Source organism: Megalobrama amblycephala, linkage group LG7 (genome assembly GCF_018812025.1).
Source record: "Megalobrama amblycephala isolate DHTTF-2021 linkage group LG7, ASM1881202v1, whole genome shotgun sequence".
NCBI classification, from domain to species: domain Eukaryota; kingdom Metazoa; phylum Chordata; class Actinopteri; order Cypriniformes; family Xenocyprididae; genus Megalobrama; species Megalobrama amblycephala.
The window spans coordinates 35,687,984-35,706,089 of record NC_063050.1 but is presented as its reverse complement, the minus strand read 5'-3'; the positions used below and the strand labels follow the sequence as shown (position 1 = coordinate 35,706,089).

Sequence of the window (18,106 nt, the reverse complement as noted above, 5' to 3'; positions counted from 1 at the left end):
TTGTTGTCTATGTATGTATATAGACAGTACATTTACATACTTACCTAAAGATTTTAACTGCAGATGTCACTGCATCATGCTTTCAAATATCATCATGTCTAAATTTAGAAGGTTCCCTGCATCAGCATTTCTCAACTGCAGAATCTTTAGCACCATGGCAAAAGAAATTACATTCATATTTTATCCGAGTTATGAATGAGAGTTCAGTCTGCTTTAAAATAATGCAATATAAAACATTTTTTGCTAAGTCGTCCTTGCAGGCTGCATGCAAACCAAACCAAAATAAAATCCAGTGTAGTGTGATTCACAAACAAATTACTCCCATGAGCTGATTGCTTGTAGAGAATTAAAAACAACACAAGCCGAGTAGCCTGATTCCTGAAACTGTTGACTCTTCTGAGTTGGTTCTTTTAATGAATCTTTCAATAGGACAAATTAAACAAATCTAATAAAAACAAATCACAAATCAAAAGAATAAAAAGCTTGCTAATTGGAACTGAAGTTAAATGGTCAGAGCATGTGTGTGTGCAGGGTTGAAAACGGACATAATCAACATGGATGACGCATCCTGAAAATACATTTAGCAAACACCTTTAAAGCCAAATGTCTCAAAGCAATAATAGCTCATTTTGAGAAACCGTGAAAATATCTATCATAACCAGATTGAAATAGTTATACAAATATCTGTATCTATATATCTGTTGAGTCAATCTTTCCTCTCAACACTGTCAGGGGCTTGTCCAGGCTTTCAACAGCTGGGATCTCTGACATGAAGACACACATATCAGTAGCCTTCATAACTGATTACCAAAAGAAAGTGGAGAACTCAAGGTATGAATCACTTCTGTACCAATTCCAGGAAAGAACATATGAAACAAAGCTCAGTGGGGATCGAAAGTTTGGGAACCCCTTTCAGAATCTGTGAAAATGTGAAAGTTTTTAACAAAACAAGAGAGATCATACAAAATGCATGTTTAGTACTGTCCTGAGTAAGATATTTTACATAAAAGATGTTTACATATAGTCCACAAGACAAAAAAATATCTGTAAATATCTGAATTTATTAAAATAACCCCGTTCAAAAGAACCCTTGGATCTTAATACTGTGTGTGGTTACCTGATGATCCACAACTGTTTTTATGTTTTGTGATGGTTGTTCATGAGTCTCTTGTTTGTTCCGAGCAGTTAAACTGAGCTCTGTTCTTCAAAAAATCCTCCAGGTCCTGCAAATTCTTCAGTTTTCCAGCATTTTTTGCATATTTGAACCCTTTCCAGCAGTTGATTGAGATTTGAGATTCATCTTTTCATGCTGAGGACAATTGAGGGACTCAAACATAACTGTTAAAAAAAAGGTTTAAACGTTCACTGATGCTCCAGAAGGAAACACAATGCAATAAGATCTGGGGGGTGAAAACTTTTGAACAGGATGAAGATGTCCACATTTTTCTTATTTTGTTGAAATATAATTTTTTTTCATTTAGTACTGCCCATCGGAAGCAACAGAAGATACTTGCATGTTTCCCAGAAGAAAAATTAAGTACAATTGACCTTGACCTTCAAATTCAAAAAGTTTTCAACCCGGCTCTTAATGCATCGTGTTTCCTTCTGGAGCATCAGTGAATGTTTGAACCTTTTTTAATAGTTGTGTTTGAGTCCCTCAATTGTCCTCAGTGTGTCCTCAAGACGGATCTCAAAATCATTCAGTCACTGCTGGAAAGGGTTCAAATATGCAAAAAATGCTGGAAAACTGAAGAATTTGCAGGACCTGGAGGATTTTTCTGAAGAACAGAGCTCAGTTTAACTGCTCAGAACAAACAAGAGACTCATGAACAACCATCACAAAACAAACAAACAAAAAAAACAGTCATAGATCATCCAGGTAACCACACACGGCATTAAGATCCAAGGGTTCCCAAACTTTTGAACGGGGTTATTTTAATAAATTCAGCTATTTTTTTGTCTTGTGGACTATATGTAAACATCTTTTAAGTAAAATATCTTACTCAGGACAGTACTAAACAAAAAATAACATGCATTTTGTATGATCTCTCTTGTTTTGTTAAAAATTTTCACATTTTCACAGATTCTGAAAGGGGTTCCCAAACTTTCGATCCCCACTGTATGTAGCATCAGAACTTCAGAGAACTTGTTTATAACTCTAGACAGCTTTTAATGTTCTCCATAAAAGGGAAGTGAACAAAGTAAATCAAACCTGGAGGACCTGGAAGAGCATCAAATATGGAAAAAAAAAAAAAGGGGGATAGAAAGGTCACGGGTTCCTGGGCCTCATATACTCTATCTGGCCATTATCACACTGGTAAAATGAGTTCACATTATTAACTTTTATTGGCAGTCACTTTAATCTAAATTCTGAACTACACAGAATCCAAGTTGCTCAGTTAACTATCACTGAGTGAGAGTATAAAAAGACACTGGGTAGATCTGATATCAGATCCAAAAGTTCATCAGCCGCCCATGTTATCATATGGCAGCTGACGGGTGGTGAAAGCAGCAATAGAACCATGGTTCTATCAAGAAATGTCAACAAAAACACAACCAAGTGTGTTTGACTTTCTCTAAGGCAAAATGTTATACCCTGAACATATTGGCTGGAGGTAAAATTTAAAAGTGCACTGGCTCCAAGAGTGAGTAAGATTCACTGAATCACTGCACAGCAAATACTGATTTGCATGAACATCAGAAGATCAACTATCAAGTGCATTGATTTTTAACATGTGGGTACATAACATGCTGTCTATGCTGAAACAGGAACTACAGCATAAGAGTTTCATGTGAGCTAATTTTTTTCTTCAGTTATGTGTATGAAAGGCACTTCGCCGTTTGTCATGCCGCTCTGTTATGGTTGGGAACCGAGAAACGGTTATTATTCAGATCTGGTTCCATTTCTTTAACAATACCAGAATTGAATCATTCGTAAACTGTTCTTCGTAACATGAGTGAAAAACAGAGCGCAACCAATGTAGTCTGAATCCTGAACAAATGACTCTTAAATTGGTTCTTTTTATTGAATCAAACACATATAGCTTGCAACTTTAACCTGTGTAGGTACTGACTAGTTGTTTATATGACAACATGTAGTTAAAAGGGTCATGAAATGCAATGTTCTCTGAGGTCCACTTATAACGATATCCAGATTTTTACATTAAAAACATCCTAATTTAGAAGTAATAGGCTACTTTCTATAGTGTTTTTGACCCTCTCTTTCGAACACTCTGTTTTGATGGGCGTGACACATTCAAGACTTGGAAATAAACGTCCACTGCTGTGATTGGTAACAGTTTTGTATATTAAAATAATTTTTAATGTCCCCACTATAACATGTGTGGAATTGTATTGAAAACTGTTAAAAAATATCTTGTTACATAGTTGAAACTACTGTGAAACATTTATGCTCATTACATATGCTTTTTAAGCCTTGGTTGTGGCAAATAAAAGTTTAAAGCCCCTGTAAAGTCATTTTAAAGTATGTGTTCTGAGTTTGTCACACCGCAGAAAAATGTGTTATTAACGACCCAGCCAAATTTGAATGATTAAAAAAATCTGCAAGTAAATAAAAATAGGTTATCAAAATCTTGAAAAAATAGGCAGCGCTCTCTGCTCTCAAACGCTGGGGGCGTGTCCGCTGTCTGTGCTGAAACCACACCCACTCGCGAGAACTGCCATCTCAACTGACTTGAGTCTGAGTCAAACATACTGATGCATATAAAAAAAAAAAATCATGTTAGATGGTTGCAAATTTTAGTAGAGTTACTGTGGACTACCTACTAATTATAACATAAGCACACACGGCAACTTACACTCATTGGTGGGCATGTACTGCAGACTGTTGTCGAGTCGACAAATGAGAAGTGCCGCGAAACGGGAGGATGAAGGTCGGGACGGGAGAGACTCTGTCCGGCCTCATATAATCGTTTTAGGAAATTTAAATAAAGAGACCGAGCTGTATTGTATATAACAACCATGTAATATGCATTTGCGTGTCGAAGGCATTACTAACTAAATGTGCAAAGGGCTGTATAACTGTAATGACACTCGAGATTGAGCGGGTGAGCTGCTGTAGCGTTAGTGGCAGCGCCACGCTCGGTGCGTCATCGACAGTTATATAGTGTTAGGGGCGGGGCCATGTTCGGGGGCTCCAGTGCGTCATCGGACCCCCGTTTTAGCTCCGCCCAAAAAATCCTGAACAGAGACTTGGTGAAAAACTATTTAACGCTCTAACTTCACAACTAAGCATTACACAATTCACAGTCTTTGTAATGTGTTTCAGCAATACATTTGTAACATTTATAAAGTGTTTAGAAAGAATTTACAGGGACTTTAAGTACTTGGAGTTACCACAGTTATAGTTGACAAATGATAACTTAGTGCAATCTTCCACAGTAATCCCATTAATGCAAATCATAACTATCATGACTTCTAAGCTTTTTTTGTTTTTTGTTTATGATTTATTTCTTAATTTTAAACATTTTACAGAACAGGAAAGAAATGGCACAAAAGGGCGACATTGAAAAAGGGTTACACAACTACTCAGTTTGACTAAAACAGCCATACTGAAAAATATTTTTGCAATTCAAAATATTTTTTTCATTTGAATATATTTTAAAATGTTTTTATTTATTCCTGTGATGGCAAAACTGAATTTTCGGCAGCCATTATTCCAGTCTTCAGTGTCACATGATCCTTCAGAAATCATTCTAATATGCTGCTCAAGAAACATTCTGTTGAAACGGTTGTGCTGCTTAATATTTTTTATCGAAACTGTAATAAATTTTTTTCATTCTTTGAAAAGAAAGCTCAAAAGAACAGTTTATTTGAAAATCTTTTGTAACAACAAAAGTCTTTACTGTCATTTTAATCAATTAAATTTATCCTTGCTGAATAAAAGTATTAATTTATTTTTTGTTCTTCTTTTAATCTTACTGAAAGGGAATCAAGTGTACAACTAATAATTGACATTTCATCACGCACGCACACACACACTACTTTGCTGGCAGTAGCATCACTTCCCATCACAAAAGAAAAAAAAAATGTTGATGTTCGAAATAGCGTACTGCTCATTTCCTGTGTGTGCTGAAACAGGAAGTTGTAGGCAATTTGAATAATGTGGGGGGGAGGCGTGTACAAATGACACTTAGAAACTAATCTGAGTTCAACTTTCTTTTAACGTTTTAAGCTGTGTGTACTGTAGATCAGTGTACAAAACATGGTCTGCTCCAGCAGTCTGGTGATGTATGAAAGGGGGAGGGGCCAAACACGCTCTCCAAATCCAAAAACTATTTTTTTAAAATGTACATTTGAATACTCAAGTATCAATGGCATTGTTACAAAATTTATTATCCATCTTAATGAAATGCACATTTGAAAAGTTTCCATGATGACTTTAAAAAGATCACAACATGCCTTCCCTGAACAGTGGAAAGGCATGATGTTTATACTTTGAACAAACATGAGTGTTTTTTTTTTTGGTTATTCACTGCCCCATGAAGCCCAGACATTTGTGCCTACTGATATTTTTATGTACATTGATCAAGGTGCATATGTAAATGTTCACAAAACTATTTCAGCAGTTTGGTAAAACAAAGGAAAAACAGAATAATAGAAATCAGCTGCTTCCAATCCTCTATAACAGTTGATCTCCAACTTTTGACTACAAGTATATTCTCTGGTCAAGTCTGAACATTCAAGTATATGATTTATTATATTATATTATATTATATTATATTATATTATATTATATTATATTATATTATATTATATTATATTATATTATATTATATTATATTTAAAAATCCACAAACTAATATAACACAAAAAGAACATTATCAGCCATTTTAAATCAACCTAATAGATATAGGTTTGGCATAGGTTTGTGATAGGTGACCACGGTTACTGGCTACACAACAGTGGGTCACATGACAGAAGCAATAAACACACAAGCAATAAATGTGTTGCCACTAATTGGTGTCAATGTGACAGATGATGGTTGCCAAAACAAACACAGAAATCACACAATCATCCCACTACAATTCAATAGAGGAAAATAAATGCACAATAAGCCCATGGTTAAGGATGGCTAATTTGTTTTGACATTTGTTATTGTTCTTTTTTCAGTGAAATACACATACACGGTAAGACAAGCACACTGCCCTAAATATTAGTGTGCATGATCCAGAGAAGAAACATTGTGGAATGTTTTGGGCTTAATGGAATGTAGTTGATGCCAGGAGCTGAAGCTATTTGTAGTGTTGGCAGAGGGCAGAGGAAGAGATGAGAGGGCGTATCACAGCAGGAGGTGTGAAAATTAGCACTAGCAACCACAGAGAGAGAGAGAGCAGCAGAAAATACTCTACACTATAGCTATCTTCAAATTGGAGCTTCAGGAGGCTATTATGCCACATTTACAAATGAGTTCTGGGGTCTACTCAGTCAGACAGACTGCTCTAGATGGGAAAAACACCTCATGGAATCTCTACATGCAACATTTCTGGAGAGACATTCTAAGGAGTTGTTAGAATTGGCCTCTAAAGTTATTCTGGATTTAATACAAGTTAAGTTTGGAGGGTTTAAAGTCGCAATGAAATGGAAGTAGCGACAGATCTTTTTTTTCTTTATTGTAACATACATTCAAGTGTAATGGATTATCATAAAAAAATTTTTAAAAAGTTGTTGATTGGATTTTGAGATGTGGCAGATGAATGTGAGCTTCCAGGGGCAGGTTTAAATTAGACATGCATTGTTTGACCAGCAATCACTCGTTTTTTTATATTATTTTGGCCGATCTCTGTTCCAGACTTGCATACAAACTGTATTGCACTCATTTACCAAACTGTCATTTGTGTGAAAATATTACAAAGTCAGTTAACACTCTTAATGAGTCATGGGTGTGTTTTGGGCGTAACATGCAATAAACCAATGTCCCTTTAAAAGCCAGGTACGCTTGCACCATGGCAGATTGTCATTTATATGGCGGAATATAGACACCCTCAACCTGACGAGTCAGTTTAAATACAGAACGAATGTTCAAATAATAAGCCAACTTTATTCATTATTACTGTATTTAGGTCATTCTGATAAATGCAATGACTATCCATTATGACATGTAGGCATTTTTATCTTTATGTACACAATCTTTTACATTGTAATCTTTTTATTTTTAATATTTGGCATGTTTGTGTGCTGCTGTGCGTGTAACAAGCAGAGTGGACGTGTGTGTATATAGGCGCAGATTACTAACGGGCTCTTTAAATAACAAAAAAAAAAAAAAAAAAAAAAAAAACTGTGCCATTGACTTTACACCAGGTTTTTGTTGGTCAATGGTGCAGACGTTTTTAGTTGCCTCAAAATAGCAACACGCCAACAATGCAACTTAACACACTTTTAACACACTTTTCAGACCAGCATGGCCATGGGCGAGTAGATGGGCGCGAGTGCATTTGCTATTTAAACGACGTGGGCGCTGTACGTGAAAATGATAACTGCGTCAGGCTGAAAGTAGCAAAAAACACTTGCGTCGCATCGATGCGCCGGGTGTGTGATAGAGCCCATTGATTTCAATCATTTATTTATTTTTTAACGCCTAAGGGCCTGATAAACACTTTCCTGTCTTTCATTACATTTAAAAATTAACAATACAGGCCATAAAGAGCAGTCACTGCAGTGTGCAGTCATTGCTGCATCACTTCCCCCAACCAAGAACGTGTTATGCAATAAAGAACAAATGTTCTCACATGAGCTAGACTCCATTTACTTGTATGATAAACATGGTGTAACATCCTGAAAGCACTGCTGAAAGTGGTAAAATGTTCTAAGATTTGAAATAGTGGACAAACAGTGTAAACGCAATCAAGAATGATCTACAAATTAGGCAAGAGTACTTTCAATTACATTACACAAGATATGAAAACAACAAACCATCTAATGTCCACAATTTTATATTTACAATATTGTAAATCTTGATATGGATCTGTTCACCAAAAACAATATTCAAATGTTTTGTAAGTCTTTAATCCAAAAACCTAACTAGCTTGCTTCAAGCAATTCCTAATTTATTTCTTGCACGTTTTATGGTGGATTGTGTTACTTATTTATGGAACATAATTACTGTTTACCATCTGCCGCTGGTTCTGTCGACAAGGACAGCTCCCGTAAACGTAAGCGTACGGGCCAACCAAACGACCCAAGAAGAGTTTGGGACAAGAGGAGAGAAAGAGCGAGGATCAATATCGGTGTTGCATTTTCTAGATGGAGAGAGCTTCGCGACAAACTTCACCTAGAAAGAGATGCCGATCTCGCTTGTGTTTTACTCGACAGGTGAATTGTTTTGATTCGTATCTTTACAGAAAACGTATGCCATTATAACGATCAACACGATTAGTATTATGGGGCATACACGCCAAACACGGGGCATCGCATCTCTAGACCCGCGCGAGGACGCGTCTGATCCATAGTTTATACATTTATAAAACTTTACCTCATCCGTTAAATCCATGATTTATCTTTCCGTCTGATTGATGGCCATCAGCGGTTGGGTAGAAGACAACAAATCCCATCATTCCACGCACCTTCTTAGCGTCATCAAACCACGCGATTGTTATTGTTTTGGTAGTGTGCCCTCTAGTGGCAGGTCCTACAAATTGTACCTTTAAATGTTTAGATGACTTCTCGGACATAACTCTTTTTTTTTTTTTTATTAATCTATAAATCAGTAATGGTCTTCATTGCTGGTGGTAGTGTGAGATTGTCTGATGTTTGAATCATTATTTTCTGGAATTATATTTGGGCAGAAATAGGCTTTTCCCCAAAATATGTTTCACACATATTAAATAACAGATCGTCTCATTTATCTCATGAGAATGAACAGACTCGAGAAAGAAGTCGACAGGATTAATTGGCAGATTCTGGTAATTAAAATAGTAAAATTAAGCTGACAGCATGTTTGAAAATCTGTTAAAATAATTAAATATATTAAATTGTTAAATTATTTATAGTATTATCTATTTCAAGAATAATCAGCTACATCTCAAAACTTAAATACTAATGTTTTAATACAGATTTGTATGTAATCCACTTAATTTGTCAACATCTAGATGCCAAAAAGACCAATCCAACATTCACATAGCTTGTTTAAAGCAGTTTTTTTTTTTCTTCAAATCTAGCAAAGTTTCTTATTTCCTTGTCTTTTTGATAAATAACAACAGACTTAGGTTTTCTAACCTGTTCAGGGAAAATAAGTTGTACAACATTGTACACATATTGAAAATGAAATAACTTTGTACATAACAGTATTTTCTGCCAAATAAAACAGAAACCTCTTAAAATGTGTTGCAAATCCAAAGCTTTATAACCATGTAGTCAAGTGCTTGGTATCTTTGCTTTCAAAAGAGACTTCATAATATAGAATAATGTGTTTTAAAAGCAGATAAAATAATCCATAAACAATGTTAAAATTCTAAAGCTACTGAAATTCATGTGTCCTTTATAGACCTCAGACAACCCATAACATGATCTCTTTGCTCTGCATGCAGTAAGATAGTCAATAATCTCCAATAAACAGTCAGCTGCTGTCACAGCCACCCTGCCAATAGATGCACAAATGCAAGGACAAAGTTCAAAGAGCAAACTCTGAACACCAGTAGTATTAGTAATAGAATTATATACTCTTCCAATAATGGACCACACATAGAATACATATATTTTTTTGGCAACACTTTATTTTACAGTGCCGTAGTTACACATTACTATAGTAAGTACATGTAGTAACAACAGTAAATTATGCATACAAGTAACTAACCCTAACTGTAACTCTATATAGTAAGTACATGTAGTTAATTAATAGTACTCAGTACTTATTTGAGTAATTACAATGCAACTACAGCACTGTCAAATAAAGTGTAATCATTTTTTAAAATCACAAATATAATTCATTGCAGGTATTTGTTACAATGCAATCAATCCATGTAGCTTCGCAGGCCCTTGTATCTTGTATGCACTACAGTTTTCTGTCCTATCTATGTACATTCCACTTGCTTAACACTGCATTAATGCTACAAGTCCAAAGCCCTGACAAGCTCAATGCTTGATAATGTTAAATTTCTAGAGAGTTATACATTACAAGATAGCCTCCACATGACCTCTGTGTTTAGAGTGTACTTTTTTTGGACAGATCAATGTAAGAAATTTAGAAACATATGTAGAATAACTCTGAGTTTTTGATTCTACAGTGTTTGACTTTTAATACACAAGCAGTGTGGGCAAAATTTCACTTCTCTGTTTGGACAACCCACTAGCACGGTTCTGCTTTCCTGCAAAAGACTCTTACAACCATGCTGCATACATGAAAAATGAGCAACCTGTTGCTCTTTAGGTAACAAATTATGTGCCTTGGAATTAAAACTAATTTCACCACATCCCCTATTTGTTGTGTTTATTAAATACTTTGGCTAACCTGATAATGCTGATACAGCTCCCAATAAGTGTTGTAGTATTCTCAGTTCTGTTTAACACATTACCAACCTTTTAACTACATTTAAATACTCATACCTGTAATTCCATACATTTTCCTCATACTTGCAAAGTCGTGAAAGAAAAAGGTGAATGAAAATGGAGATCCACGCCTACATAAATAATAGACTGTATAAACAAATAATATATAATAAAAAATGAATATTTTTAGATTGTATTATCATATATTAGTTTGCCATAATGAAATAATTGTTTTTATCATTCATTATTTTTATTATTATTCTTATTACATGAGTAGTATGACTATGCCATTCTTTATGCACTGTTAAATGACGCTTGACAGATTTCATTTAAATTTGGTCATTTCTGCTCATTCAAAAACTAAATCAGAAGACCAGTCAGAAGGTATCGTATCTGCTTCCTTGTTTTGAAGCCCAGCGTCACCCTTTATTTAAAAGTGCAAAGTTCCCTTTTAAAATTGAACAAATATTAAAACAAAAATTAAAACGAAAAATGATGGATAATTGAGTTTGTCACAAAACAATTTTTTAAAGAAGGCATTCATTTTCTGCATTGAATGTTTCTGTTCAACATCTATGTTACAGCAAGTGTATGAAACTGCACTTTGCTGTTGTTACAGGAAGTGAGCCTTGTTGATGCTGTTGTGTTAAAAGCAGCCATTGTGCTTGGTGATAGTCCCTGATTAGGACTTAACCACAGAGCATGCTGTTAACCCGAGTCAACAATGAAAAGACTGCTACAGCCAGATAGCAGAATGAGATCTACAGAGTTGGGGATGGGTAGCATGAGAGGATGTGGCAAAGAGACAATGAATAGGGGAAAAAAGAGAAAGTTTAAAAAAAAAAAAAAAAAAAAAAAAAAAAAAAAAATTGCAGTTACTAAAATAGAGTGTGAATGAAATTTGCATGCACAACCACAGATACTTTTAGTCTTCTTTGAATATGATCAAATACACAAATTATCCGAAGTTTATGATGGCAATAACTCTATCAAAATAAATACCACTGGCTTGAAGTCCACACTTCATGATTTTCATAACAATTAATGAAGTCAACTCATTTTTTCTCTTGCAGAATTCAAGCAACCAATACATGAATCACTCATCAGCTGAACTGCTTTTAGTGATATAGTAAATCTCCAAGTAAGTGTGGGAATGAGACAATAATTCTAAACACAAGCCGGATTTCCATCCATTTTTTATGCGAATGCTGGAATATTGCAGAAATAAAGGTTGAATAAAAACATCAAGATGAAAATACTACTTCCATAATGTGTATTCTTTTTTTTTCTTCTGTAAGAAGTGATGTGCATGAACTATAATGGAAACGCATGTACCAAATACATTCCTAGATGTTCATGAAAAAAATCCTGATTTAAATCGTGATTTAATAATTTGCTAATATTACCTAACAACTTTCATCTGGTATAAGGGAAATATAGACCTCATCAGAATATCAATGGAAGCCAATTGCATTTCCTGATGTGTGTAGATGTATGTAGAAGCATATCCAAAGAAAACAACAGAGGACCTGTTACAGAGCCTTGTGGCACTCCATACTTCGCTTGTGTTAGATGACAGTTCCTCACACAAACAATATAGTTGCAGTCAGACCAATCTCTTTTTTTTTAGTTATATTTTTTGCATGTGTGGCTTTATTATAACAAGACATCAGAAGCAGTGACAGGATAGAAGGAAATGTGATCAAGAACGAACCACAAGCCAGGACTCCCTATTTATCGAACCGCTGCCCACATAGCTTTAACTCTGACAACAAATGGGATCTTAAACAACTTAATGAAAGTACCTTTGGATAAAAGCATCTGCTAAATGAGAAAATATAAATGCAAATATCCAAAAATGCCAATAATATTTCTCTAATCTGTTGTGAAAATGAGAATGTTGTGATCTATGGTGTCAAAAGCAACGCTAATCTTTAAAGGTACGAGAAAAGAGATGCAAGCATGGTCAGATGATATAAGAAAACACAGTTGTATACAATGTGCCATCTTGCAGGCTTGTGCTAAAATTGGTATTTTTCCATAGACTTCACAGGCACTTTGTTTACATACTGTGCTCTTATTCATATCTTGCTATTGAAACGCAGTTAATAAAACAGTGGGTGTTGATCTTAGGTCATGCCAGTCACATGAATGCAAATGTAAAGTAAACAAAAAGCTGGTGTCCTCAAGGCTTAGTTTTCCATGCACTGTTAAAACAAACCAGCCCTGCCTTCATAAAAATGTTTAGGGGATGTACACAATAGACCACCACAAACGTCTGTTACCTTTTTATTTACTAAAAAGTTAAAACTTTTGTTCTTCAAGATTTGGGCATGATCATTTCATAAACTATGTTATATAAAACAAATTGTGGGTTTACAATAACAATTTGTATTAACCATACCCAAAAAAAGGTACCAAAAAATGCAAATAGGTGACTCTAGGCAAGTCTCGAAGGGACGGTGGTTTTAAGAAAAATTCTCACCTCTCCTCCCGTGGAACATTCTCACTGTGCTGCTCCTCTGCCTGGAAGGGAAAAAAATATATTCGTTATATTCAGTAAATAACAGCATATTACATTGGCACAGTTATGAGGTTTAGACTAACACTTTTTTTTTCCATTTTTTGTTTTAATAACAAAAAATGTTTAAAAGGTTTTTTTTTTTTTTTTTTTTGAAAAAACAAAACAAACAAAACTTATCCATAAAGGACACATAAAACTGATAAAAAGTGACAATAAAAACAATTATAATTTCACAAAATATTTCAAATAAATGCTGTTCTTTTGAATTTTCCATCCATCAAAAAAGGAATAAAAAGCACAGAATAACAGTTCCCAACAAAAAAGTTAAGTTTTCAGATCACAACTGTTTTCAGATTGATAAGAAATGTTCTTGAGCAGCAAATTAGCATAGTAGAATGATTCTGAAGGATCATGTGATACTTAAGAATGGAGTAATGGCTGCTGAAAATTCAGCTTTGCCATCACAGCAATACATTACATTTTAAAATATATTAAAATAGAAAACAGTTATTTAAATTGCAATAATATTTCACCATATTACTGTTTTTACTGTGTTTTTGATCAAATAAATGCAGACCTGACCCCAAACTTTTGAACAGTAGTCCAAGTTATGAATAAATGTAATGTGTAATAAATGTATGCATTACATTCCTTCACTTAACATTGCAAGTAAATGTGTTGCCTAAAAATGCATAAAACTGGAAACAGAAACCTATAAAGTCAGAGTACAGGTATACTTAAGCGGATTTTATTTTGAAAGCAACACTACTGAAAGGGAACACTGTACCATTTCAACACATATACTATTGCATAAACTGCATGTAGCACATCATAGGCAATTTACTGAAATAGCCGCTTAACAGAGAGCCTTGAAACCATGACTGTTACAACAGGGTATCCATAGGAACTAACTATAGCCCTCCAGGCATACAATGGAAGTATATAGAGGCCACTTGGTTGCCTGGTGTCAGATGACTAAGTACACATTTTACAATGATTGGATGAATATGCTAGCAGGGTTTCAATTAGAGTCTTCCACAAACTAGAAAATATGCAGTGAATCTGTAGACTTTCTGTTTAGTACTTAATATTGCTATTAGAATGCATTGAGAAAATGGAGCATCCATCCATCATCGGGTGAGGGTGGTTCTCTTTAAATGGAATGCTGCAGGTCTACTCAATCACTCTTGACATCTATATTGACTACAAATGAATCAAAGTCTATTTATGGCTCTGCTTTTTTAACCGGTTGTCAAGCCAATAATGTGGTTCTGATAATAGAAAGACCTTACATTTTATAATTAATTTTAATTTTGTTCATTTTGTTCAAGTTCTGATATCAATATCCAGATTTTTCATGAATGAGCAAATCATCTCTCTCATTTTACACACCAGTAATGCTAGAACAAAGCCAAACACAATTCACCATGGTATTATTAAATCTAAACACAACATAAATAAAGTTGCTGTTTGGATTTTAATAGGCAAATACTTAAGAATCAATGAATGGATCATTATTACACTGATTATTATGTTTTTAGCATATTATACGTTTGGCAACGGTTCTTTTAACCCTTAAAGATGGAGTGTGTAGCTTTTTATTTCTTAAACAACCATATAGGAAGACACATCATGGCCATATTCCAGGATGACAATGTCAAGATTCACAAGGGTTAAAATTGTGAAAGAATGGTTCAGAGAGCATAAAGAATCATTTTGACACATGAATTGGCACCTCTGAGCCCAGACCTTAATTTCATTGAAAGTCTTTGGGATGTGCTGGAGTAGACTTTACAGAGTGCTCGCCTCTTGCATTGTCAATACAAGATCTTGACCAAAAATTGATGCATGTCTTATTTATTTGCATGTCTAACATTTATTTCCATCGAGAGGTGCATCATTTTTTGGTCAAGATCTTGTATTGACAATGCAAGAGGTGAGCACTCTGTAAAGTCTCCTCCAGCACATCCCAAAAATGTACACTAAGGTTAAGGTCAGTGCCAATTCACGCGTGAAAATGATTCTTCATGCTCCCTCCCAACAATTCTTTCACAATTTGAGCCTGATGAATCTTGACATTGTCATCCTGGAATACGACCATGATACATCTTCATACATGGTTGTTTAAGAAATGAAAAGCTACACACTCCATATTTAAGGTTGCCAAACATATAACTAGAAAATGCTAGAAAAATAATAATCACTGTAATAATGATCCATCCATAGACTCTTAAGTATTTGCCTATTAAAATCCAAACAGCGACTTTTTTTTTTGGCCGGGCAGTGTATTATAAAACTAAAATAAAGATAATTTCCTCAAATAAAAAGAGCTCAACAATATTTTAGAAAAATATTATTATTTTATATGCTATTAATAACATGGACTTCCTCTGACATAGAGCCTAAGGGAAATAAAGTTGCCCTATTGAACTTTAGAATGATTCAGTTACACTGTAAAGAAGTGTAACCCACCTTCTTATGACTTTCCTAATACTGTTATTTTCCAGTTATATAATGAGCCACAGCAGAACATACTGACAGCCATTAAACAGCCAGGTCATTTAAATATTCCCCTGATGTTGACTAGAAAAAAAAAAAAGAAAAAAAAACACTACTCCAATCTGATCTATTTTTCTTCAAAAAAGGAAGAGTCAATTCCCATGCTGCATTTCTTTTGTTTTTAAATGTGTCAGCAGCAATGAGTTTCACTATGACATTTCCATGTGGCATTAAATATGCTTACTACATATTAGTTCTTATTAGTGCTGTCAATCGATTACAAAAGAACTAATTAATTGTACATTTTCCTGTGATTAAATCACAATATTTAACAAGCAAGCAGTTAGAAATATAACAGAAATTGAATAATTAAATGTAAAATGTTTACTGATTCACATCAGGTTTGGGTATTTTGACATAACTCTGTGTGTATTCGACCATTCAAGAGCAATAAGATGGGAAAGAGAACTGAATTGAACTGAACCAAGATGTAGCAAAATATCTAACGATAGACATTTTATACGGTCGCCACAAAATATATCATCATACTGCCCAGCCCTAAGTTCAAGTAAAAAAAGTACTACAGAAATTGAATAAAGTAATCAAATGTTAAAAAACAGCAGTCTTCACTGTATAAAATTAAATAGGTTACAGTTTAATCCTTATTAAAGCTACAAAATCTACTGAAAGCTATTTTTGAGATATCAACCTCAAATTTGGAAAACAACTTTTTTTTTTTTTTTTTTTTTTCTCAGTTTTAGAGAAAAATATGTTTTGGAAAATATGCAAGTTCACTTTTTAAAAACTTTTTTTTTTTTCAATTAAGCAAAAGAAGACACAAAAAGTGTCTTCTTTAAAAAAGACCAAACTTAAGATTTATGACAGTTTAAATTGGAAATTTCATTTTCAGGTCTATGCTCAAAAAGTGAATAAATGGATTATAACTACTACATAAATATAATTTGGTAACATAAAATTTAAAATTAAACATTATCAAACTAAAATATAGTACTTTCCTTTCACTGAAATAATAAATAAATTATGTCATTTTTCACCACCATGCGAGGAACACCAGACTATGTTGACAAGGATATTCTGTGAAACATAATTTTTACATAATTGTGTGCGTTTTTGTCCATTCAGCATGATCAGACACAAAAGAGGACTCAAATCGGTGCTGGAACACTGTCTGAGAACTGGCTTTCTAAGGACACATTTTACAAACAGCATGCCAGTACTGATTTTGCATCTTATTGCACTTCAAAGGTTTAAAAGCGCCTAAATTAATGTTTGGTTGACCATAGAACAGGCCTACATGTGAACCATCAGTCAGCTGCTCTTTTTCGCTTTGCAGACCTGGTGAGTGGAACCAGATAGTGTGATCAAACTGTAAAGCTGTAGGATGTCATGAAAAACCTGATTTTGCTATAATTATGTTAATTTTTTTTTTTTAACACGTTAAATATTAACCACAGAAATTAACACACTATTTCTGTCAGCCCTACTACATATAAATATTAAGTGCAGATTGATATAATAACATTGCATCCAACTCCACTACTGTCAAGCCAACAAACTAAGCCCCTTTAAACAAATGGAGAACTATAAATGGAATTTTCCGTTCCCTTTGATTGTGGCCATTCTCATGCAATAAGACAGGTCGCTGGTGTAACTGTTAACCACTAAAATGGCAAATTGTCTGTCAACCTCTGAAGCAGCAACAGTCTCTGTGCATGTTTGTGTGGCTTTAGCTTCCGGCCCAAAAAGAAACAGGAAAAAAATATATCTTTATCAAACTTTAATCAGTCTTGTGTACCTGACCATGATCAACAAAAAAATACACCACCACTTAGAAACAGCACACCTTTATAAGTGCACCAGATGTTTGGCTCAAATGCCAGTGACGTCATGTTTTGCATAGCTCTATAACCAATATGTTCATTCAAATTAATATTTAATCATACAACCTATACATTACATCTTCTGCATAGCACAGCAACTCTGTGCTATGTTATTCTATCAAGTGTTTTTTTTTTTTATAAATATGTTATTTTATTATTCTGTCAGTATTATTTCTCTGTGGACTGAAAGCATCTTATTGCAAATGCAAATTTGTGTGAGATCAATAAAAAAAAACGCTTACTTTCTAATAACTTTAGTCACAGGGAGGGAAAATATGGTGTTTTATTTTATCTCATGTACAACCGGCTTAACCATTTGAAGTGTAGACCTCAAAACCGGTGGTATTTATGCATCATTTAGATACTACTATAGTTTTATTAATATTTTGAATTAGTTTTTATTTTTATATTATTATCTGTTTTAGCAATTTTGTGGTGAGTTTTGAAATTATTTTTGTTTTTCTTTAAAAAATGTGTCTATAGTTTTTCATTTCAGTAAATCAAGATAAACTAATGAAAATGAGAAAAGCTACCTTAATTGGCAACTAGAATAAGTTATAAATCATTTTTATTTCAATGTAGTTAACATTTTATTTCAAGTAATGAAAATGTTTGCAGTTTTAGCTTTAACTATAACAATCCTGCCTCAAACTTGCATTTTGCTTTTAATAAGATTCAT

General features: G+C 34.1%; 1 protein-coding gene across 4 annotated transcripts in view; it reads right to left on the bottom strand.

The window, feature by feature from the left end:
- tmem131l (transmembrane 131 like) overlaps positions 1–18,106 on the bottom strand; it is a 53,976-nt gene that overhangs the window by 34,023 nt on the left and 1,847 nt on the right. For all 4 annotated transcript variants that reach the window (XM_048197218.1, XM_048197221.1, XM_048197219.1 and 1 more), the window contains exon 3: positions 12,989–13,029. In XM_048197218.1, coding sequence (XP_048053175.1) covers positions 12,989–13,029 — 41 coding nt within the window. The remainder of the gene's footprint in view (positions 1–12,988; positions 13,030–18,106) is intronic.